The sequence below is a fragment of the Rhipicephalus sanguineus genome, chromosome 7 (genome assembly GCF_013339695.2).
Source record: "Rhipicephalus sanguineus isolate Rsan-2018 chromosome 7, BIME_Rsan_1.4, whole genome shotgun sequence".
In the NCBI taxonomy this organism is placed as follows: domain Eukaryota; kingdom Metazoa; phylum Arthropoda; class Arachnida; order Ixodida; family Ixodidae; genus Rhipicephalus; species Rhipicephalus sanguineus.
The window spans coordinates 160,776,776-160,802,860 of NC_051182.1; the positions used below are offsets into that span (position 1 = coordinate 160,776,776).

The following is a 26,085-nucleotide window of genomic DNA, read 5'->3' on the forward strand; positions in this document are numbered from 1 at the left end:
TTTATATACTTTATGTGTGATATGAAGGTAAGTTTCGCGTCTAAAATTACACCGAGGAATTTATGCTCTGTATTGACAGGTAGCCGCTGGCCGTGCAGCTCAATGTCCGGGTCAGGATGGAGGCCTCTCTTTCTTGAGAATAAGACGCAAGTGCTTTTTTGCGGGTTGAGGCTGAACCCATTCTCTACTGCCCATTTAGTTACCTTGTTCAAACCAAGTTGAACCTGCCGCTCGCACATTGTAAGACGGCAAGATTTAAAACCGATTTGCACGTCATCGACGTATGTGCAATAAAACATGTTACGCGGGATGTACAGACGCAAGGAGTTCATTTTGATAATAAAAAGTGTACAACTCAGTACGACACCTTGCGGCACTCCTGTTTCTTGGACAAATGTTCGGGACAAGACGTTGCCTACTCGAACACGGAATGTTCGAATGGACGGGTAGCTTTCAATTATAGTCAGCGTCCTACCTCGTACACCTAAATGTGAGAGGTCTCGTAGTATGCCAAAGCGCCATGTGGTGTCGTAAGCCTTTTCCATATCAAGGAACACCGAAAGAAAGAATTGCTTATGGACAAAAGCGTCGCGAATTTGTGCCTCGATACGTACAAGATGGTGAGAGGTAGATCTGCCCTCTCGAAAACCGCACTGGTATGGGTCAAGTGAGTTGCTGGCTTCGAGGAAATGTAGGAGCCGCCGATTTATCATTTTTTCAAAAACCTTGCACAGACAACTTGTTAGGGCTATTGGCCTGTAACTGGAAACTGAGGATGGGTCCTTACCCTGCTTCAGAATCGGAATTATGATGGCTTCTTTCCAGGCCGAGGGGATCTCGCCGGAAAACCAAACAGCATTGTAGAGGGAAACGAGGGTTTTTTGGGTTTCAGAAGGCAGGTGTTTCAATATTTCATATACAACACGGTCGGAACCTGGGGCGGATTAATTGCATGAGTTCAGTGATGCCAGTAGCTCAGCTAAGCCGAAAGGTTCATTGTATGCTTCCTCGTGCTTTGTGGATTTGCACTCTAGTTTCTGTTTTTCGATTTTTGTTTTGTGTCGTTGGAACGCTTCCGTGTAGTCAGACGAGCTCGACACCTGTTCGAAGTGTGCACCTAGGAAGTTCGCCTGGTCTTCCAAGCTGTCGCCTTGTGTGTTTACTAGAAGAAGTGAATGTGCTTGTCGGCCTGCTACCCTGCTAACCATGTTCCAGACTTTGGCCTCCTGTGTATATGAATTAATGCCCGATAAAGATTTCTGCCAACTTTCCCTTCTTGCCTGTCGGCACGTTCTCCTGCCTTGGGACTTTATGTTCTTGAAACTGTCTAGATTCTCGGCTGTGGGAGAGTCCCGAAGCAGCCTCCATGCTTTATTTTGTTTTTTGCGCGCATTTCTGCACTCATTGTTCCACCACGGCACACGTCTTTTGCCGGGCAGTCCAGATGTTCGTGGGATACACTTAATTGCAGCATCAATCAAAAAAGCAGTAAAGTATTGTACAGCTTCATCCATGCTTAAAGCACACATGTCGGTCCAACTTAGGAGAGCCATTTTACAAAACTGTTCCCAATCGGCTTTGTCAAGGTTCCATTTGGGAACCTGTGGAAGACATTCATTAGTTATTGCTGCACTCAGAACTATCGGAAAGTGGTCACTTCCGTAAGGATTATTAATGACTTTCCAATTGAGTAAAGGTAGAAGCGATGGGGATGTAATGCTGAGATCTATGGACGAGTAGGTGTTGTTGGCGGAGGCTATAATATGTTGGCTGTTTTTGATTGAAGAGACACGCTCCGGAAGAGAAAAGGAACTGTTCGATGAGACGACCTCGCGCGTCGCAGCGAGAGTCACCCCATAGGCCACTATGTGCATTAAAGTCTCCAAGTACCAGATAAGGTTCCGGGAGTTCATCTATTAAGGACTGGAATTCATGTTTTTGAAGGTGGTAGTGTGGAGGTATGTAGACAGAGCAAATGGTGACGAGTTTGTTCAAAAGAACCGCTCGAACAGCCACTGCCTCTAGGGACGTTTGGAGTGGTAAATGTGTGCACGCTACTCCTTGATTAACTATAACAGCTACACCACCGGATGACGCCACGGTGTCATCTCGGTCCTTTCTGAAAGTAATGTGACTGCGTAGAAAGTTGGTGTGTTTTGATTTTAAGTGTGTTTCTTGTACACACAGCACTTTTGGTGTATGTTTGTGTAATAGTTCTTGGATATCGTCGAGATTTCTAAGGAGTCCTCTGACGTTCCATTGTATGATTTGTGTTTCCGTATTGGAAGTAAGGTAGTGCTGTGTGTACGAAAAGGAAGTGGCTGATGTTTAAGCGTAAAGTTAGAACTTAAGTAGCAGGGCCGTCGTTGGGCCCCGTTATCGGTTTTTTAGTTTTCTTAGCGCGCTCCAGGGAGCTACGCCGGTCTTTCGGCACCAGGGGTGCCGATGTCGTGTCCATTGCCTCTTGCGAGGCACTGGATGCCCGCACGCGCGAGCTGGCAGTTCGGGTTTCGGGCCTCGCCTGGTGAGGCGAGGCCTTGGGATCCGACGACCCTGAGGTCGCCGGTCCCTGTTCGCGAGTTGGCGGAGTAGTCTGAACTACTGCCGCCTTGGGGGCAGGCGCCACAGCCAACGGCGTGCTCTGCGCAGGCCGAAGGAGTGGCGGAGGCCGGTGCGACGTTGCCCCCCGGCGCGCCCCATCAGCGTAGGGTGTAGTGTGAAAAGGCGAGCACCTTTTACGGGCTTCCTTAAATGAGATGTTTTCTTTGACTTTGAGAGTGATAATGTCCTTTTCTTTTTTCCAGTTCGGACAGGACCGCGAGTAGGCTGCGTGGTCGCCGTCACAACTGACGCAGTGAAGTGTGCTCGTACAGTTATCTGAAGGGTGACCTTGTCCTCCACATCTTGCGCATGTTTGCTGACCACGGCAGTTCTGCGAACGCCAAATCGCTGGCATTTGAAACATCGCCTTGGATTTGGAATGTACGGACGGACGGCTAGTTTGATGTAGCCGGTTTCAATGGCTTGTGGTAGAATGCTTGATGCAAAAGTTAGTACTAGATGTTTGGTGGGAATTTCTTTGTTATCATGTCTGATGGTGATACGTTTTACACTGGTCACGTTTTGATCTTTCCATCCTTCTAACAGTTCATCTTCGGACAATTCAAGAAGGTCTGTTTCTGACACGACTCCGCGTGAGCTGTTCATTGATCTATGTTGGGAGACAGATATTGGAGTGTTGCCGAATGTGACAAGGCTGCCAAGTTTTTCATATTGTTGTCTTTCGGGCAGCTCCAGCAGAAGGTCTCCACTGGCCATTTTTGTCACCTTATAGCCCGGTCCAAAGACTTCTGTCAATGACTTTGCTACGACAAACGGGGAAATGGATCTGGCTTGCTTCTCTGAATTTTCACTGTGAATGACATGGAATTTCGGATAGGTTGTTTGAGGTCGGCAAAAGGAGGTTAGCTCGTCGGTGCGTACCCTCTTTTGAGGGTAACGATCGAGTAGACGTGGAAATGCAGGTGTTTCCATAGTAAGTATCTGTATTTCGGCAGCTGTGGTGGCCACCCACCATGGAGTCTAACTAGGGGACGCTGCAGCACTTAACATGTAAGGCTGCAGACGCCAGCCGTACAATGCCGCTATAACCTAATATTATATGTCCAAGAGAGGACACATATACACGGTTAACCCGAGCCGCCTACGAAAATGGGGAAGTAACAGAAGAGATTAGAAGACAGGACAGCGAGGAAAGAAGATGGAAAGTGAAAGATCAGAGAGGGGGATAGGAAAAGGCGACCGCTGATTTCCCCTGGGTGGGTCAGCCCAGGGGTGCCGTCTACGTGAAGCTGGGGCCAAAGGGGTGTGTTGCCTCTGCCGGGGGGCCTTAAAGGTCCAACCACCCGGCGTCGCCTCAACCCCCAGGATCCCCTTTTCCCCAGACACGGCAATGCCACACACGGCTAGGCGTGGGAGGGGGTCGAACCCCCCCCCCCCCCGTTAGCTCGGGTCCGTGGTGTCGCTACACACCAAACGCCTGCTTACGCAGACGCCCCTGCGGGGTAAAGGTGGTTAAGCATAGTTACAGAAAACTCCTGCGAAAGCAGAACAACAGCAGCTTTCACAAGGGCTAGCGGCATCGCTATCAATTCTCAGCACTGCTGGAGCAAGCCTCCATGCGTGTTTGGAGCCTTTCAGATCGAAAAATACTGCTTATAAAATAACTACGTGCTTTACGGTTAAACCACTGCAGCTACAAACGCTACGAAGGGTGAGCTTCCTGTCGCGCCGTAAAAAACTGGGTTGAGAAAAATCAGTTGTCGGTCCCTTTAACACATGCCTGCAAATGGGACATGCGACATAAAAACTAAAATTTCTAAAAAAGTAATAAAAAATGGGAAAAGAGTTGAACACAATTGTGTGATACTGAATCAATGTTATATTTTAACAAAACAGAGTTAAAAAAAACCGAATCAAATGGTTTAAGTTATATATAAGCACAATGAATCGGTAGCGAGCAATATTGTTAGTAGGTGTTTCTTCACGTGTTTTTTTGATATTATTGTTGTGCGGCATGTTTTAATATCGAGTGGCAATGTGTTCCAGTACTTAATGGCAGTGAAAAATGCTGCAAATTTCCCATAATTTGTATTTTTTCAGGGAAGTAGAATGTTGTTATTAGATGAAAATCTAGTGTTGTTACTGTTAGAGCAGATGCACGAAATGCATGTATAGTGATTTCATGGTTGAGCATGCGATATATTAGTAAAACCAGAGTCCTTCAATGCTTTCTGGTCACGAAACTTCTCCGTAACGCCAGAGTCGTTCTGGTAACGCTATGGGGAGAGCTTGCTATGTCGCCGCAGCTGTCGCGGCGGCTCTGGGAGCGCACGGGGGGGCATTGAGGAGAGCTTCGCTGCATATGGAGAGTTGGGGTCCCAAGGAATCCGGCTGCATCGGCGTTCAGTTTTCCTCGTTGTTTCTTAATTTGTGTGACTGACGGGTGTGAGATATGTGTGTGAGGACACGGATGGTGTACGTGAGTGACGATGCCAAAGACTTGCTGTGTACTGAGTTGTCACTCCGGCTACAGAGGTACGAGCGGAAAGGTGTCGTCGTTTAGTTTGCCGAGGGACCGCGATGAGAGGGATGAATAGAAACGTGCAATACCGCAACAGGAAGCTGGCAGATTTACCTTTGATTCTGAGTGTGCAAGAAACATTATGACACCACCGACGTTATTTGAATGGACGACTACATAGTGAATGGAAAAAAATGTGTCTTTGCAATGCGAAAAGGCAAAGTTGCGGGCCGGCGCTGTTTCTTTCACAGCTTGCTAGTTTTTTAGAATAACACAGAGCTGAGCTAGTTGGTCAGTATTCGTTCTAAAAGGACAGGGCGTGCGAACACGGACACAAGGCTACAGAGGTACGCGCGGAAAGGTGTCGTCGTTTAGTTTGCCGAGGGACCGCGATGAGAGGGATGAATAGAAACGTGCAATACCGCAACAGCGATATTGCACTTCTTTCTGCGATATTTTTCCAATAAAAGTTTTTCTATCTTTCTCTTTCAATTGTAGCCTTCTTGCTTTATTTACCGTAAATTAGTGGTTCGATGATGTTCTCAAATGTGCATTGAAATAAGCAATTACAGTGAAGTATAGATGCAAAGGGCGTTAGTGTTTCCTCACCTTGACACGTTTTTTGTTATTTTGTCCTGTGTTACGTTTTCCGCATTCTGAATAATTCGAAAGCGCAACACAGCTCTGCTTGTGAACACATGTGCTTATTTTCTCTAGATTAGCGAAACGCAGTTTTGTTTCAGTTAATCAAGTCTCTCCTGTGCAGTCTTCATTGAGAAAATCATTGCATCACGCCGTGCAGACGTAGTCCATCTAAGCAGTCAAAGTAATGCACGGTGTGATTTGTGAAGGTGCCACGAACGCGTAGATTGGATACCCGAGTGCCTTTGCGATGCTGGACAATGTAAAGTGCGACATGCTTTCGTTCATGCAATGTCCACGTAACATGAAATTGTCAAAGTTACTCGTAGAAAATGGGCAAAACGTGGTTACAAACTCGGAGTTAAGGCTACATTAGGTCCTAGAGATCAGATGGTGTTCACGCGACACACGGACGTTATACCTTGCGAAAGCTACGTCACTCCCGATTTCTAGTGTTGCCAAAGCTCTGTGAGGTAGGCTGCAGCGGAGTGAAGTTAGCTTCTATAAACTGTAAAAACAGGAATGTAGAGCTTTTCTTTTTTGTAATGCGGCCGTGTTAAACTCCCACGGCGTTGACAGCCTGAATGTAAATAGCGCAATCCGCTGGCTCAACTCCCGCTATGAGACTTCAGTTTGCGAGCTGGTGGGTTTGTAAGGCTTGTGCAGTGTCACAAGTCTAGGTAAATATCCCGTGCCTGAATAAATACTCTCGTGCTCCATTGCCTGAGGTAAGGAACCTCGCTGGAACAACATATGCAGCTAATATTGTTGCGTCAGCACAACTGTATCCATCACAGCCTTGATATTAAAAAAAATTGCGCAAGTAAGTTTTTTACACGCGTATGCGACTAACACATCGTATGTCAGGTGAAGTATGAGTGGTAGTTGAAATATTGCGGTTTGGTGCAGGTTAAACGATTGCCTCGAACCGGCACAGCATTCAGCCGAGCGCAGCACACGTGGACGAATGCCCCCGCGTTGACCGCACTGACCCTAGCGGCCACCTCTGTCCCTGTATGAAACTGCAGCCGGAGTTTCGTGAGCACAAAAGCATTGAAGGACTCTGGTAAAACTAATTTGAGCTGAACCATGTGACATAACGGTAGTATGTTTGATGAAGTGTAATTTAACACCAAATGTGGCAAGTAGCTAGAAAAATGTACGATCCTCAAAGCCTGATTCTGCAAATGCTGTAGATGTGTTATATGCGTGGTATATTGTCAAGATTAATAGCCAGCAGGACGACAGAGGACAAAGAAGCGAGAAGCAGGAGCTGCAGCTCTGGGCTCTCTGAGGAAGACGACGTTGAGGCGTCTGCTCTTGTATTATCTGAATACAACCAACTTGTCTTTCATCGTCGCAACGTGGTCCTGTATCTTGTTATTTCCATGTTGCGACACTGGTGGAGGTGCTGGACCTCTACGTCTGATGCTCGGGACTCCTCCACGACCCGGCACTTCCAGTCCGCCACCAGAACCTTTTCCTGCAGTGGATACTCCTGTCCAATGCTACAGTCGCCGACAGCGAGGCCTCAGTCCCGATGCAATCCCCCTGGAACCTCTCCAGCCATGGACTCAGTCTGCAGAAATGGCAACTGGAGGCGCTTCACAGGTGACCGTTGAGCAGCCTCAGATACCCGAGACCTTCCACGGCGAGGTTTATGAAGACGTCTAGGATTGGTGAGACCAGTATGAGCGAGTCGCCAAGGCAAACCATTGGACCGTAGACCAGAAGCTCTTGCGCAACTACTTTGCTCTAGCGGACAGCGCTCATACATGGTATGAGAACCGCGAGCCCACATTGTCTTTTTGGGATGCATTTCGGCAGCAACTTTGCAAACAACGACCGCCGCGATTCGGCTCAGCAACTCATTGAGCCGCGTATACAGAAACCGAATGAGAGTGTCGCCATGTTTGCAGAGGACATGACCCGCCTATTTCGACGAGCTGACCCTGAGATGCCTGAAGCCAAGAAACTACGACATTTGATGCGAGGCGTCAAAGAATAACTGTTTGCCGGTCTTCTTCGCAACCCGCCGACAACCGTTGCGGAATTCGTCCAAGAGGCTACAACTATCGAGCGAGCACTACAGCAACGGTGCCACTATTACGACCGATTTCGATCAGCGTCTCTGCTCTGACGACCGGCAGTGGGGGCTCTCTACGTGAGCTCATTCATGAGGTTGTTCGTGAAGAGATCCGCAACCTCCTTGTGACTCCGCAAGAACCTGCAATGGCTTCGGTTGCAGAAGTTGTGAGACATGAGCTCAGGCAAGCATTTTCTTTGCCCGAATCGCTGCCAGACCAGCGATCTGTTAACTATGAGTCGGCTGTCCGTCGTCCAACGCCAGTGCCGCACAACTCCTCTCCTCTGGCTCATACCTGCAATGAGCCGGTGGTCACAGCGTACTACATTCCGCCGCCGCACGAGCCGGTGATGCCAGCGTACATTCCACCGCCGCCGCCGCCGACTCCACAGCTTAATGCGCATTCGCAAACATCGCCATTCTACACTCCACCAACGTCTGCAACCTGGTCGCAAAGGATGGCCACCAGTTGACCATTCGTTCATAAGATGGACTTGTGGCGCACCGTCCAATTTGTTTCCATTGCGGAGAAGCCGGCCATGTTTACCGCATTTGCCCTTACCGTGAACAGCGATCTCAGACTTTTGCGCCGACCTTTCCACGTGCTCGTTTTGACAACCACCGCTACAGCGACATGCACTCGCAAGCCGAGCCATTTGGTCCGTATCGTTGACCCCGCTCTCTGTCACCTGCGCCGAGCTTTTCGCCGCACCGTCGTAGTTACGCCGACGCTGTTCGGGGCATACGCGTTCGGGGTATACGCAAGGCCATGTTCCGGAAGAAGTGAGTGCCCTATTCGGGGAAATCACACCTTCTTTTGGTCATGTTAAACGTGTATGTAAAATTTTAAAATCGGAACTGTGGCGGCAGGTGCGCTTATTTTTTGACCTGCTTCGAGTGCTGTGCTTCAGTTTGGACCCGGATTGGCTGGCGCTGAAGAAGTTTCGCGATGCTAAGCGTTCAGCAGCCCACATCACTGAGGCAAAGTGGAACCAAGTGCTAAGGGATGCCGCCGTTTCTTCCCCAAGAAGCCTGCTCGTCCGGCCCGAGAAGGCCTCGTTGTGCTGAGGAATATTGGCATTCCAGAAAACGCACGCTGTGTACTCAACAAAGCTCCAAAGTTTAGTCAGGAACCTTCGTTGCCGGCTCACGAATTACTGGCAATGAACCGACGAGTTGCCGGAAAAGCCGACGTGGAAGTTAGGGACCGTTGCATACAAGAGGGCGTGGAAGCTCTAGCCAGAACCGGGGCAAAATCTTCCGTTTTAGGTCACAAGGATCCTACGGCCGCTGTTGTGTCATTCTTCAAGGGCAACAATTTGTGCCTGCTTCAAGCGGATAAAAGTGGTGGCTTCGTGGCAATGGATGCGGATTCGTACAAATTCAAGGCAGGACAGGCAGTCAACAAGAAATTCGTCAAGATAAAAGCCAGCGATACAAGAGTGAAAAGCAAGGCGGTGGCTCTGTGCAAGGGCTTGGGACTTGAAAAAATTGCACGGTCTATTGGAACTAGCAAGAACAACGCCCTTTCTGTGTTCTTCATGGCCAAGACGCATAAGCCGGACATTCCTTTTAGGACGATTGTGAGTAAACGGGGTACCTGGCAGAATGTGATTAGTAAGTTTTTAATGAGGCAGCTAAACTCGGTTGCAGTGAATGACCCGTTTAGAACGGAAAATTCCTCGTGTGTTACCCACTTTCTTCAAACGAACCCTTCGATTGGGTACTTATTCTCGGTTGATGTTGAGGACCTGTTTTATTCTGTCCCGCACGGCGAACTGTTTTCATGTGTAAGACGTTGCATAGACGAGAGTGGTGTTGTTGCCTTCCGGAATGCCGCGGGAATGACTGTAGAAGCTTTTATGTCCCTTCTCAAGTTTTATGTCAAAGTCACCTTCATCAGTTTTAATGGAGATTTTTATGTCCAAAGACAAGGCATTTGCATAGGCTCTTGTGTCGCTCCTGTCTTGTGCAATTTGTTTTTATGTTCTATTGACCGTGCCTTGCACCAGCATTTTAATGGGGGGGGGGGGGAGGTTTTAAAAGTTTTTAGGTACGTTGACGATTTTCTGATTATTTTAAAGCAACTAACAACCGCTGCATATCATCCCATTGTTAACAATGTGTTAGCGGCCTTTTGCCGACTCGGGAAGGGATTGGTGTTCACACACGAGTTGCCGGTTCGTGGCTCCTTGCAGTTTTTAGACTTGAACATTACCCTGCAGAGGTGTCACACCTGTTGGCTTTATTCACCTAGGTCTATAAAAGAATTGCTGCCATATGAGTCGGCGCATTCCAAAACTGTGAAAAGGGCTATAGCTAAACATTGCCTAGAGTCTGCACTTGCAAGGTCGTGCTCACACGTGATGCAGAAGGGTTTTCAAAACCAATTGGATCGTCTGTCCTTGGCTGATTTCCCTCGCACGCTCCTCATCGCCGTCGCCGAGTCGCTCCTCCAGAAGTTCAAGAGTGAACACCACGGTTCTGGGGTAGAGCAAGAGCGGAGAACGGTGAGACCTGAGGTCGTACCATATATGCACCGGGTGGCACACAACCTAAAGAAGGTTGCTAACAGACATGGCGTGCCAATTGTTTTTTCTGCGCCGCGGAAGCTGTCTCAGCTATGCCCACGTATCCTATCTGATGGGGGCAAGAAAAGTGGTTGCGGCAAGAAGCTCGCCAAGTCGTACACAAAATATGCCACCGGTGTCGTGTATGAATTTCCGCTATCCTGTGGCAAAACGTATGTCGGCCAGGCGGGAAGGTGCGTGAATGAGCGTGCGCGGGAACACGAGCTTTCACTAAAAGGTAAAGATGGGGCACATTTGCCGACCCACTGCAGTTCACATAAGTATGAGCCGTGCTTGAATAAGATTCAGATTCTGGGTAGAAGTGGGGACACCACGGCTCAAGAGTTGTTGGAGGCATATCATATCAAAGCACGAGGTTCCATGTGTATAAGTGACACTTCATCGTCTCTTTCGCAGGCAGAGCGCAAGTTCATAGATCACAGGTTGTGATTAGGGTGGTATGCGCTCGCTGTGTGCCTAGTTTGCTGCGCATGTCTGTGCCTATATATTTGGTTGCACTGTCTCTTGAATAAACAGTCGAAAGTTTGCGCTCCCCTGGACCCCTTCCCTCATTATTTCCTCGCGCAAGAAACAGCCATACTTTGTGGCTTGTACTCAGACCGTACCGAGTAGCTCTGCGGGAACGTGAAGCCATAGAAAGTCAGGTACGAAAGATGCTTCAGGATGACGTTATTCAGCCGTCGAAGAGTCCTTGGGCACCGCCGATAGTATTAGTGAAGAAAAAAGACGGCACCTTACGTTTCTGCGTGGACTACAGCAAGCTCAATCAGGTTACGAAAAAAGACGTTTACCTGCTACCTCGTATAGATGATTCCCTCGATCGACTACGGCATGCACGTTATTTCTCGTCGATGGATTTAAGGAGCGGATATTGGCAGATAGAAGTCGACGAAAGAGACCGAGAAAAAACAGCATTCGTGACACCCGATGGCCTTTATGAATTTAAGGTACTTCCTTTCAGTTTGTGCTCCGCACCCGCAACATTTCAGCAGCTCATGGACACCGTACTATCAGGCCTCAAGTGGCAAACGTGCCTGGTATATTTGGACGATGTCGTATTTCCCGCGACATTTAACGAGCACTTGAAGCGACTACATGCGGTATTTCAAGCAATACGATCTGCTGGACTAACGCTTAAGCCAGAAAATGTCACTTTGGCTTCGAAAAGCTTCTGTTTCTGGGGCATCTTGTCAGCAGTGAAGGTGTGCGGCCTGACCCCGACAAAATAGCTGCCATGGCAAGTTTTCCCACACCATCTGACAAAAAGGCAGTCAGACGATTTTTAGGACTGTGCGCCTATTACCGACGCTTCATTCACAACTTTTCACGCATTGCCTCGCCGTTGACACGCCTCACCAGAGAAGACATCACATTCGTATGGGGTGAAGAGCAGCAGGAAGTGTTCAACGAGCTGTGGCAACGCCTCCAAAAGCCGCCAGTCCTCGGACACTTTGACGATGACGCTCCGACAGCGGTTCACACCGACGCCAACAACATCGGCTTAGGAGCCATACTCGTGCAGTGGCAAGATGGCGCCGAACGAGTAATTGCTTATGTGAGCAGGACCCTCTCTCGCACAGAAGAGAATTATTCCACCACTGAAAAAGAGTGTCTTGCGGTGGTGTGGGCTGTTATAAAGTTTCGCCCATATTTGTACGGCCGCCCGTTTAAAGTTGTCAGCGACCATCTCCTTTTGTTGGTTGATGAACTTAAAAGACCCATCAGGACGACTGGCGCGCTGGAGTCCTAAGCTTTAAGAATTCGACATGGCTATTTATACAAATCAGGGAAGTGACATACTGATGCTGATGGTCTTTCTCGCGCGCCTTTTGAACATGCAAATGCTGAAGATGACGACGACGCGGCCTTTGTCGGTGTTGTCAACACGACTACAATCGCACAGCTGCAATGCAAAGACCCCGAGTTGCAATCCATTATTGGTTTCTAGGAGGGACGCACATCCGCTGTGCCAAAACTCTTCGCAAGAGGAGTACCATCATTTTGCTTGCGAAACGACGTCCTATATAAGATGAACTTTTCACCGAATGGAAACACCTACTTACTCGTCGTTCCAACACCGCTCAGGAGAGAAGTACTACAGGCGTGCCATGATGAAGCAACATCCGGTCATTTGGATTACACACGAATGCTATGCCGAGTGAGACAAAAGTACTATTGGCCAAGACTGACGGTGACTGTTCAACAGTACGCTCGGACTTGCCTTGAATGCCAGCATAGGAAAGTGCCAGCCGTCAAACCAGCAAGGCTCCTACATCCTACTGATGTACTAGAAACTCCATTCGCCCAAGTTGGAATGGATCTCCTAGGCCCATTTCCAACTTCGGCTGCGGGTCGCAGATGGATAATTGTAGCCACAGACTACCTCACTCACTACGCCGAAACCAAGGCTCCGAAGAGAAGCACGGCAAGTGAAGCAGCCCGGTTTTTTATAGAGAATGTAGTGCTGAGGCATGGTGCTCCATTCGTAGTAATAACTGACAGGGGAACAGCATTCACAGCCGAGCTGTTACACACAGTTTTAAAGCTTAGCGGCACATCTCACCGGCGTACAACGGCATACCATCCACAAACGAATGGTCTCACGGAGCGGCTAAACAAGACACTTGCTGATATGCTCTGCATGTACGTTGATGTGGAGCATAAGAACTGGGATAAGATCTTGCCTTATGTCACTTTCGCATACAATACGGCACAGCAAGAGACAACACGCATGACGCCGTCCCGTCTTCTCCATGGCCGCGAAGTCACAACCATGCTCGACGCTATGCTGCCACATGAAAACGATGGCGTCGAAATGGATGCCGACTACATAACTCAGCTTGCTGAAGAAGCCCGACAACTTGCGTGCACACGTATTTGTCGCCAGCAGGACTATGACACAAGGCGCTGTAATCTACGTCACCGATCAGTCTACTACGAGCCGGGAGAGAGAGTTTGGGTCTGGACCCCAGTTCGGCGTCGTGGCCTCTCAGAGAAGCTATTACGGAGGTACTTCGGGCCGTATAAAGTCCTCCGACGTCTCACTGATGTTAACTATGACATTGTTCCCGACAGTAAACATTGCTCAAGGCGTCAAAGGCATGCACCCGAAGTTGTTCACATGGTTCGGATGCAGCCCTATTTGTCCGAATGAACTCATGGGCTGCCAGTGAGTACTAACCCTGCTGCCGTGGCAATGAAGCATTGGGACGATGCTTTCTTGGAAGGGAGGACGGCAGGACGACAGAGGTCAAAGAAGCTAGAAGCATGAGCTGCAGCTCTGGGCTCTCTGAGAAAGACTACGTTGATGCATCTGCTCTTGTATTATCTGAATACAACCAACTTGTCTTTCATAGTCGCAACGTGGTCCTGTATCTTGCTATTTCCGCGTTGCGACAATATGTGTTTCCCCAGACGGGGATGCAGTATTGTAGGTGGCAATGCATGAATGCATAATAAAGTGATGTTCTTATGTGCTGTGGGAAAAACGAGCGTGTACTCTAGTGCCAAAATCGATCTTTTTTGAGATAATTTCAGTGTGCAGGTTAAACTTAAGATGACGATCAAGTTTGAGACGCCAAGGAAGATGACCTGGTGTGCAGGTGAAAGAAGATGATTTTGAAGGTGGGGCAGGTGGAATGACACATTTATTTGTATGAAAAATCATGAATTGGGTTTAAATGCAATGATGCAAAGTTTGCTTCTTATGCACCAAGCAGATAGGTTGCTCAGGTCAGAGTTAAGTGAGGTTATTATCGTATTCATGAATTCACTAGAAGTAAAAATAGTGGTGTCGTCAGCATATAAAATGGATGAGGTGCTGGTTAGACAGATTGTTGATGTATACGAGGAATAAGAGGGGACCTAGAAGCGAGCCTTGTGGGGCACCCATTGTGATTGATTTAATATGTGATAGTGAACCTTTGAAATTTACAATTTGCGTTCTGTTAGCTGTGAATGAGTGAAAGTGCTGGGCCGCGAATGCCCAGAGCTTCTAGCTTATGAGATAGAATGTTATGACAGATGGTGTCAAATGCCTCACCAAAGTCTACAAAGACTGAGCCGACAGTATGGCTGTTGTCAAGGGCATGCTTTATTTCGTCAGTAAATGATAATATAGCTGTTTCAGTAGAGTAGCCTCTACGAAACCTATGTGGTTCAGGTGACAGAAGATTGAATTTCTGGAAGTCATTTGTTAAGCAGTTTACAAGTAGCTTCTCAATGATATTACTAAAAAAGGGTAGCATGCAGATTGGCCATAGTTGGGTATTAATTCTTTGTCACCTTTTTTGAATATGGCAGTTATCTTACTGTGCTTTAAATCGTCGGGAAAAACACCTGTTTTAAACATGCAGATATGTGCGAGCACATCTGCAATGTGAGGGGATATTAATTTGATTTTAGAGGGTTCTAAATCGTCAAGACCAGGACTAGTAGTCCGTAAAGTACTGATTGCATCGGATACTTCTTTGGGTGATGTGGGATATAAGTAAAATGAATGAGGGGCTTGACTGAGAGGTGACTGAGGTATACTGCTGCGTGAATGATCATGTGTAGGACAGAAGAAAGCATTGAACTCATTTGTGATATCAGTGGCTTCCGTTACCACCCTTGTTCCCAGTCAGTTGAGATTGCAGCTAGGCGAAGACAAATGAAGAAAGGACCTTAGTGTATCCCATGTTTTGCGAGTGTCAATTTTGTGTTTAATTATTGCATCTTCAAAGTGGGAGCGCTAGGCTTCTTTCGAAAGTCTGGAAAGTGTGTTCGAATAAGCCGTGTATCGCGACTTTAACGTTACAGTATGGAGAGCTGGGCGAGTTGGTTTGAGGACATTCTTGGAAACTTAGTTGTGAGTTCGCGCCCGTTTGTCTTCTCGCCTTTCGTTTTCGTCTTTTGTGTGCGCGCCGAAATGTTTCTTTAATGTTACATTGAAAGGCAGGCACTTTACTTTTGTATGAAGGTTGTCACGTTTATTATACTTTGCAAGAGGGCTCTTGTTACCCATGGGTTTTTCGGAGCCGAGAACCAGTGTGTAACTTGTGTTAGACTCGTACACTCCAAGTATGAGGTTGTAACTTTGTTATTAAATTGTTCGAAGGCTAGTACTGGATCAGTTGCTGACATAACCACATTCCAATCGACTTCAGCAATTTGGTTGATGAACTAAGAAGTATTAAAGTTGGCTCTTCTTATGTTTCGATGTGTTTATGTAGACTCTGTGTCATGTTGGAGCATACGTTACAGTGATGTACAAGTAGTTTTCTTCAAACAGAAATATATTTCAACTTTACTTCCCTGTCTAAGAGATGACAAAATATTGCAAGTGAACATTTATCGCCGAATGTTAACGATCCCCCGTCAGCGTGCCCAGCATTTCGCTGGTGGTCACCCAATGCATTAATTAAAGTTTCACTGTATTGCCGCTTACATTGCATCGGACCGTCTAAGCAGACCTGGCACTTTCTACAGAATAGACCTGATGGCTCCAGGCACTCCTTTCATCGGTAGAATGTTCCTAGACCAAGACGTTCTGTTGACCTATCCTTCCGTAGATAAGCAGTTAATTTGCTTTTATAACTTTTGGCACGGACTGTTGCCAAAAGCATCGCAGCAGGTGTTGCAGATGTTCTGTGATGGTTCTGTGCCTGTGATGTTCTGTGCCTGGCAAGAGACTTATGCAACACCAGGCAGAACCTTGCCCGTTTGTTCACAGCCTTGCCTTTGTATCTGACGCCCAAAGTGAAGACGCTGTGAGTGTAATAATTGTTGGGGTTTTATGTCCCAAAACCACGATATGATTACGAGAGACGCCGTAGTGGAGGGCTCCGGAATTTTCGACCACCTAAAGTTCTTTAACGTGCACCTAAATATAAGTAAACGGGCCTCAAGCATTTCCGCCTCCACTGAAAATGCGACCGCCGCGGACAATTTGATCCCGCGACTTATGAGTCAGCAGTCGAGCACCATAACCCATAGAGTTTCCATAACCACTAGACCGCCGTGGCGGGTCATCTTACCTTCGTGAATGTCATCTTCCGGATCCACGAGCGCTGGCGCTGTGTTCATCAACTCATTCACGCTATCTAAAAGCGACATACTGTCCGTACGGGGGGCAGGGAGAACGCGATTCATACCTGCACTGCTAGTGCTATGCCAAAGCGTGCATGCCGAAGCAGCCAAAACATGCAAAACAGCTCCAGGGCTAGTCTGCCATCTCCGCGCCGTCCCCATGCAAGGCCGCGTCCGCGCAACTGATGCTTGCGCAGGGGGCGCTGCGGTCCATCGGAGCGCCTGCACCATGCCTGCACGGTGCATGTCGCGCAGGAGAAATCGGTGGAGTGTCGCGCTCTGCCTTTTATTTTGCGCTCCCGCATGAACTCCACGTTTTCGTTCTGTTCGTGTGGGCAGAGACTGGAACATCTTGAAACGACCAAACATTGCATTCAACGTAGTCTCTTGTCTGGACACTGCCGTGATCACACTAAAGTCAGTGTACTGGATCCAGACGCTCATTTAAGAGCGCGAAGTTACTCGAAGCAAAACCAAAGGGCCAAAAATTGGCTTTTATTTTTTTTTCTTAAGCAGTTACTGTTATCACAAGACTGCCATCATTATATATATGCTGTTAAATTGTCCTTACGAAGGTACGAAACATTTCTAAGATCAGTTTTTAATAAGCAAACAATTCTGACTCTGAGAGTAAGAACGTTACATCAGATATATTTAGTGTGCTAAGTCTCGTAATTATAAAGGTTGGTTCTCGATGTGTTACGGAGACAATAAACGCAATGCAGTTCTCAGAATGGGTGAGTATATTATTTACAGACATTGTAATGTTGGAGAAGACTTTTTTTAACGATAAGCTAACTTCATGCGATTTCGCTCAAAGTGTTATTAGATCTATTTACTGTCCTGCAACATATATATATATATATATATATATATATATATATATATATATATATATATATATATATATATATATATATATATATATATATATATATTCGGTTTTTCGCCCACAAAGGCTGTCAGCAACACTCAGCGCAAACTGCGCCTCATTGTTCGAGAAGCTTCGCGGTTATTGTAGATCATTTTGTTAAGATTGCGCACAAGACGCGAACACTCGAGCTTATTCTAGAGATTGCGCAACAACCACAGATATCGCTAGAAAGTTCGATAGCGACTGTATAAAAGCCGACGCGCTTGACCGCTTGTCAGTTGATCGACGGTCGACGCTCTTTCCGCCGCTATCAGTGTATTGCTGTAGCGTTCAGTTTCTCGGCCACAAGTTCGACCTAATAAAGAGTTTCATCTCGACTTGCTGACTGCTGCCTTTGTCGACGTCACGACCACGTGACAATATATATATATATATATATATATATATATATATATATATATATATATATATATATATATATATATATATATATATATATATATATATATATATATATATATATATATATATATATATGTATATATATCCAAGCTTGCTGCGGTCCAGGGAGGCGGCAGCCGGGAGACTATATAGCTATAGTGCCTAGGATATACTGTATATTCTAGGCACTATAATATAGCTCTACAATGACGCCACAAATAAGTTGCGCCTCCAACAGGCAGAGACATTTACAGCAGAAGCTTGCCAGATCAAAACCATGTGTATCAGCCGAAGAACAGACATATGGTGTATATCTTTTCCACGAGTACCTTGCCACAAGGTTCGAAACTATAAAATGAAAGGGGTTTTGGCTTTCATAATGTGCGTTGTATTTGGTTTTCGGCTCCTCCACTGAAAATATATAGGTCCGTTCTTTAATGACACTGTTGCATGCCGAAATGAACGGGAAATAGGCTCGATGCGCAGCACAAGAAATACTCATTCGCGGCACAAGAAATATTCAACCAGATGTGTCGTTCAATGTCAGTTTGTCGACTGCTCTCCCACCGCACATGTTTTGTACTCAATGTCACGTTCTGTAATAAAAGCAAACACCGCAGGCCTTCGACGTGAAAAGGTAAGCAAACGAGAGAGCGCGGTTGTAAATGGCTCCGCCAGCCCACCCGTAAGCGAGAGTCGCGGGCGGGGCGTCTGCTCAAGGAACTCCGATTGCGCGCAGCGCCACCGCCGCAGGCATCCCCGAGAGGACGCGGCGGAGAGCGGAGACGGCAGACTAGCCAGTATATTCTAGGGACCGTACCTATAGGAAACTCTATGGTTTTGACTCCTTGGCTTGGCTATAGTGTTCTAGAATAGGGGGAGTGTCCAAAGCGCCGCGCGCATGGCCGCGCGAATACATTGGAGGAGCGAGGGCCTTTTGCGGTGAACTTCCGCGCCGCAGCGCTGCCGTGCCGGACCCGTGGGCTTTCTCCGCGGCGGAAGCCGCGTCAAAGCGGCGAGCGTCTGCTACGCGCGTGATATTTTGGCCGCTCTTAGCTAAAATTGCGGAAATTTGGGCAATATTTAATACTGCGTCACTGCAATATAATACTGCAGCGACTCATCACACAGAGAACGCGTTTGTTAGTTTGTGTGTTGTGAAACGGGGATTTTGTATATATCCTTTCATCTGGTTTGTCAGCGCATTGGTCCACACTTCCGCGGCTGTTTGAGGAACGCATCCTGCGCGCACTTCATCGTGAGAAAAGGCGCTTAACTTACTTTCGTGTGGAACGACAAACGTAAACTTGCTGCAGGAGAGAATAAACTGGAGTTAACCAGGAGAACGTAGCACATATGCACGATCATGCATGCTATTTGCACCCTTCATATCCTATCTTTTATTTCGTGCATTCGACTTGTTTTACAAAACTGCCTCCGGCGCTCTGCTGTTTCAAGCCATTTCATGCGAAGCCGAATCTGTCAGTCGGCGTGGCCGCGGTACCAAAAGTAAAAAAATTACTCGCGTAACTCGCGTCTCGTTCACTTGGTATACACGAAAATTGGCACGGAGGGGCACGAATGTACGTATGCCCAACACGACCGATAGGTCATGGCATCACTAACTTCACATGCTTGCCATTTGCGTAACGACTAACAATAATAATATGGTGTGTGGCGCGTAAACCTGCTTTCTGTAGCCAGAAATAATTCTGACGATGTGTGGTCTGACGATTTGTTTCCGTAAGGTTATAAAAAACGTGGTGGTCACCAATATCGATGTCAACATGTTAGACTTACCCATACATTTTGAAGAACTGACCGCATAGGTAAAATGTAGGCGAAAAAATTACATGGAAAAAAAACATGGTCTCTTATGCATTCGCATGAGACGACTCGAAAACGAAAGCCATCTTTTTCGTCAGTCGATGCATTGAACCTGCCCCGCCCCTCTCCGAAAGCTTTCTTCTGTACATAACGTGGTTTCGGACTGCCGACAGGATCGAAGGCATTGCAAGCTTTCTGCACCTCACCTGCTTTTACATTGCCTCCGTGATCGGCCCCCAATCACGGAGGCAATGCAAAGCGACCATGTCATATGATGGCGTCATCATATGACGTCACGTTGAATGACGTCATAGTGACGTCACAAGTTCTGTCGACGTCATCGCGTGATGATTTCGTGCATCACTCGTGTTGGCTACGCGGGACACTAACAGTCAATTTTCCTGTTTGATGAGGCATCTAAGGCTTTAGCCTTAAAAAATAGACAAACCAAAGAAAATGAAACGATAACAGTGCAACATCGTGTATGCCTCACTTCATGTTACGAGCGATCGCCCGAAAACAAACGTGATTCTCAGTTCAGAGCAGCTGATTGCACGCGTCTGCAGGACAAAGGAGGCTTGCTTTACCCGTCTGGTCATCTCTTTATATTTATTCAAGAGATGAGCAGACTCGAAATTGTGGTGATATATATATTATCGCATGCTGCATTTTTCAGGCTATAGGTACATAAGGGATCTTTGCATTTGAACAATTTTCTGAAGTGATTGAGATATTACACTTCTATTTGTCCATTTCTTACCGTATTTTCGTTCAGGCAGCTTGTACAGCAAGAACGGGGGCATTTGTAACTTTGTTTCGTGATATCTGGATATTTGTAAAGCATTTTCTATATTACGCCTTTTAGGCAAAAACTTGTGGAATAAGGTTAGTTTACCTGGCATTGCTTTTCTTTCGAATGTTTGCGCACAGTGAGCCTTGTTGTACGCTACCTCAGGAGCAAAAATAACCCAACAACATTGCGGTCGTATGGCCGTCTCTACTTTTTTTTTTTGTTTCCCTTGCGTCTTCCCGGTGTGCTCCGTCCATAATAAAGCGCTAGTGGAGGCTAATGAATTGTCGAATAAAGCGGTGTGCATATGGCTAGCAAACCAGTGGTGAACATGAGTAAAAAGCTCGTAGAGTGCAGCGGTCACTGCGCGCAAGTATTTCAGCTGACTGCGCGTGCAATTTACTTTTTTTTATTACTCTTAATTCGTGCATGCGTGATGCTATTGCCCGATTACTCATGCGAATAAGTTTTTTTTTCGTTCTTTGATTGTGCGTGTCCGTTTTGCGCGCTTTACACGCGCACCAACGTTCTCGAACTCTGTGACCGGAACTAGGCCACGCTGATGCCACTTGACACATGATTTTTTGCATTCTGTTGTTGCCCCAGCACTAACACAACGCTTAAAGATGGATAAGCTCCATTCCGCACCGCATTATAAAAGTTAAGTAGACTTCAAGTGCCCTGTGTGGAAACGCGGCGCAAAAAACTACAGCGCGTAGCAGACGCCCCTCGCTTTCCGCGCGCTTCCCGAGCGCCGAAAGCCCACGGGTCCTAGAGTCACTGGAAAATTTTTCTAGTGACTCTAACGGGTCCGGCGCAGCAGCGGCGCCGCGCGGGAGTTCACGGCAAAAGGCCCACGCGGGAGCCGGCGCTTTGAGCTTGGCTGCTAAGGGGCTAAAGCAGCTAAAGTTCGGGTCGCCCTTTTCGGAGGTGCACTGAGGAACGGGGGCGGAGCCACTTTGCGTTTTGTTGTTGTTGTTTGTTTCCTGACGTCATTTCCGTTTTTTTTTTTGCAGCAGAGAGAGCGCATTTTTGTTGTTTGTTTCGTGACGTCATTTCCGTTTCCTTTTTATTTATTTTTTTGTTTTTTTTTTGCGCGAAGGGGTTGCACATGGGTTGCACGTTGTTGTCCGCACAGCTGTGCGGAGCGTGGACGCGTGATTCCGTGGCCTAAACGGTCACGCAGCGTGGACCCGGCAGCGCCGACGGGCTGACACGGGCACATTTGATCGCAGGTTTGGTCCCGACTTAGTCGGAAGTGCTGTTGCATGGTCGCATTTCATCGCGATTTGGCTAACCTCCGAGCCAAACTCAATCCGTATGGGCCCTGATCGCGACCAGGAAAGGGTCTGAGAGCAAGCTCGACGGCACGCAGAAGTTCGAGCCGTCGTGGGGACAGGTGTTATGACGGTGAAGTTCAGTTATACACAGCTCGCTGGAGGCGTACGTAATATTTCCAAAGATTCTCAAGCCTCTTGCGTTCCCAAAGAACCTGTTTTGGAAACCGGACGCGCTTGATCGCTGCCGGCCTGAAGTCAGCTGAGTTCAGTAACTGGAATTAAACTGAAACTGCTGGACGAGTTGAAGTTAGTACTTTAGTGAGAATGCGTCCAATGTCGACCGCATCCTGGATTAAGCGTTGTACGTATACGACATCACGTCGGCCATCGTTCCAGTATCAGACACAGTACTAGGTTGTTTTGATATAAAACACTGGAACGGTGGCCCGCGGGCTGGTCGTATGTCGTATCAGGCACGTAGGCAAGGGGGGGGGGGGGGGGCGGGGGGCCCCCCCCCCCCCCCCCCCCCGAAATTCGTCCAGCCTTTTATATTCCCGGGCAACTTTTTTTTTCTTTTTGCCATGAAAAGACTTTCTTTCGAATAATTAGGCCTTGGGCCCCCCCCGAAAAAAAATCCTGGCTACGTGCCTGTGTCGTATCCATTCTTCAGTCGCGCGTCGCAGGCAGACGAACAATAAATCGATCGAGCAATGTTGCAGGACCAAAAGCGACAAACTGTGCGTCAATGCCAGAGAGCAAATTGTTTTTATTTACAAAATACTGCAGACCCAAGTTAGGGCACGCGCAGGAGGGGTACACAAGGTTTTACACAACTACAAACAGCAATTCATCGCAAGTTATGAAGGCACAAAGATGTATACGTGTGCATATATTTATATAAACACAGCATGACACATCAACAAGCATATTATGATTATGCCAGTGACAGTAATGCTCCAAGCAAACTCATATTACAAATTATAGAAAAAAGAACAATCCTAGAGTTGGACCACGGAAGGAAAAAAGGCACTTCATATATGATGTTAATGTGTAGACTTAGTCACTGCTCTGATGCACACAAGTATGGCAGTTATCAGTGTAAAAATCTAGTTTTAAAGAATGACACAGAAATGCAATGCATTGGGAATTATTGGACTCGATTTTTTACTGTAACAAGCTGGCCATAGCACACCACAGGCAAGGTGAACATTTGATTTTAACAATTTGACAGCTGCACATAACATTGAGAAACACCAGCACTGTGAAATGGAGAAACAGAAAACAAACCACGACATTTCAGGGCAACGAGTGAGGCACACTTGCAAGAAGGAATATATATACTCAAAACAATGTGTTGTTGCATACCAATAAAGGCTTCTCGTAAACTGTTGCACGCGAAAGACATTCCAAAGCATTTTTCATGCAGAGGTTCGCGACAGCTTCTCTTCACTAATTTCGAGTGGGCTGACCTGAACGGCAGGGCAGGTTTATTGGCCCAGGGTTCATAGCCCCAGCATACGTGGCTTCCTTCAAAGAAGATATCTAGAAAACAAATGCTATTGTGGCTAGGAAGTTCATAAGTAATTAGTAAGGGATTCAAGCAACTCCTAGCAACAGAAAGAACGCTTTCTGATTCCTGATTAAAAACTGCTGGGTCACATTCTAAAAGAAACAAAAAATCATCAACAAATCTAAAAGCCCACCAAATGGACCAATGCTTGAACCAGCAGATGACACGGCTTTTAGAAGCAGGGTATCCGAAGCTCTTAATCATGTCGGTAGCGGAAAAGCTCCTGAGGAATCTCAGGGCATCTCGTGAGACCTTCCCACTTCCCGAGAGGATGAACAAGAAAGGAAGAAGTTCGCGGTTATTCCGTGTGTCCACCAGGTTTCCCACAACATTAAAAAGATCGCCGAAAGAGCAGATGTTAAAGTAGTGTTTTCCGCTCCACAGAAACTTGCCAAGGTGTGCAAGATGACAAACCCAAATCGTAAAGATAAGAAAACCTGCACTAAGAACCATAAAACTGAATATGTGAAATGCAATGAAGGCCTCGTCTATGAAATTCCGTTAACATGTAGTCGTTCTTACGTAGGGCAAACGGGTCGTTGTATAAACGACAGGCTTCGTGAGCACGCCAACAATGTAAAAAACAAAACAGAGGGATGGCTTGCAATTCATTGCAATAATTGTGGCTGTATCCCACAGTTTCACAAGTGCAACATAATCGTAAATAGCAACAACGAAATGTCGCGTCTCATCATCGAGGCTCACAAGATCTTGGGCTTAAAAGAAAAATGCGTCAGCCAAGCGTCCATCTCACTTTCCGACAAGGAAATCGCGTATCTGTGTGGCACAACACGTGTATATTGAGTGGACCGTGTTGTTCAGGCACGTAGGCAAGGGAGGGGGGGGGGGCCGCCCCCCCCCCCCGAAATTCGTCCGACCTTCTATATTCCCGGCAACTTTTGTTTTATTTTTGTCATGGAAATACTTTCTTTCGAACAATTAGGCCTTGGGCCCCCCCCCCCCCCCCCCCGCCCCGAAAAAAAATTCTGGCTACGTGCCTGGTGTTGTTGGTATGTACTTGCTGTCATGCGCATTGGGTTTTGCCAGGTATATAAGGTCACGTCGCTCTGCTAGTAAAATTTGTTGACAGTGTGCGCTCCGCGTGTGTCTTTTTGTGTTCCCTGTCTACGTCTTTCGCGTGCAACAGTTTACGAGAATGACAAACCAACAAGCCCAAGTCGACACCCTTCTTAAATAAAGGCTTGCACAACTTGTGGGAACACGAGAAGCTTGTATTACAAGGCAGTGTGCCAAGCGTGAGAAGCGGTGCCGTAAAATGGTTTCAGCTGGAAGTATGGCTGCCTCGGACGACCACATGACATGCCATGCTGTTAGGTTTTTCATCTATGTTGTGTTTGGTTCATGCTGGCAGTGGTGTTACAATATGTAGCCATTGTAGTTGAGGTGATTATTCTGTGGCCGTGCAGATGCCAACTTGATGTATTGTGTTTATTTTGACCTTTGTTAAAGAGACTGCCAACCAATTTTTACGTTACCCGTTTTATTTAATGCAACAGAAAGCTTACTGGTCCGAGTGTATAATCATGGAATGGTAACACAGAAAACGCTATGAAACATCTTTTACCAGAATTTTTCTGTCCGCAGTGCTGACAAAGACACACACGCAGGGCTCGATACGGTTTTGTTGCTGCAAAAGCAGCACACCTTCTCAGTGTCAACTCCTTTTACTTTATGAGCACAAATTGTAGTGTGCCTGAATAGCAGCAATCTGAAAGACTCATTCACACTGTGGCAAGGCTTGTCTCCTGGTGACACAATGTGCCACTTTTCATGACTTTCAAACGCAATTTAAAGGAACACTAAAGGGAAACAATGAATCTGTTTAGATCGATAAATTGTGCTTTGAGAACTATAATGTCATTCTTTTCGCCATCATAGGTTTATTAATAGAGAAAATCAAGTTCAAAGTTTCATTTCTAAATCTCGCGCCGAAATCTCCCCGCATGATGTCACGGATTTCATAGTGTACTTATCGTGTTTTGGCACCATTGGCTCAACAAAATTACCTCAAACTTGGTATGTTAAGTCTATGGCCCCTCAGAGGACGATTTACTTCATTTTTACCGATTAGGAACTACATAGTCCCAGTAGGTGCCGTCAAAACATGTGACGTCACGGCGAATGGTGTGGAAACCCCACATTTTGTTTTTGCTCGTTTTCTCACTTACTAAGCGTCTTCTCGCAGCAAGCGTGGTGTTTTTGGGATTGCGAAAGAGTACTTTACTAATATGAGAAAAATCGTTTTGCCCTTTAGTGTCCCTTTAAAAATACAAATTCTACTCAAATCGCAAAAAGAATGCTCAATTACATCACTATATTTCACAATCATTCCACTTCCACCAGTGTCTTGTGATAGGTTCTGACTGGTTGTCAGTCCGTTTAAAATATTTGCTTCACTTTAAAAAATAAAATGCATAAGCACAATACAATGCCAGCCATAGAACTGTCGACACAATACAATAATTGGCAGTCATAGGGCAGAGTGAAATATTTATACATTGGAATATCGGATGCCTTTTTTTGTCATGGTCCTACTAAAAATGCATCAGTAAGGGGGTGGGTCGGGGGGATTCAACTCCCCCCCCCCCGAAAATTTTCGGGGGGGGGGGAGTTCAGCTCATTTTGCTTGCGTATATATACACGCACATATACAAACACACGCAGCAACATACATGAGGTATGGTTGACCCCCCCCCCCCCCTGAAAAAAATCTGTCGGCAACGTTCTACTCCACTTGGTTTGGAGGCATAACGTATGCCCGCCGCAGGTTATCGGCCCTTGCTCCAACTCTTCCTTTTGTCCTCCAGTGCT

At 46.8% G+C, this 26,085-nt stretch overlaps 2 protein-coding genes across 3 annotated transcripts in view; both read right to left on the bottom strand.

Annotated features, from left to right (window-relative positions):
• The window catches only part of LOC119400422 (protein AATF), a 99,695-nt gene extending 83,078 nt beyond the window's left edge, over window positions 1–16,617 (bottom strand). For both annotated transcript variants that reach the window (XM_037667447.2, XM_037667446.2), the window contains exon 1: window positions 16,420–16,617. In XM_037667447.2, coding sequence (XP_037523375.1) covers window positions 16,420–16,534 — 115 coding nt within the window. In that variant the 5' untranslated portion in view covers window positions 16,535–16,617. The remainder of the gene's footprint in view (window positions 1–16,419) is intronic.
• Window positions 1–26,085, bottom strand: part of LOC119399222 (caskin-1) — a 512,467-nt gene that overhangs the window by 151,363 nt on the left and 335,019 nt on the right. The window lies entirely within an intron of this gene.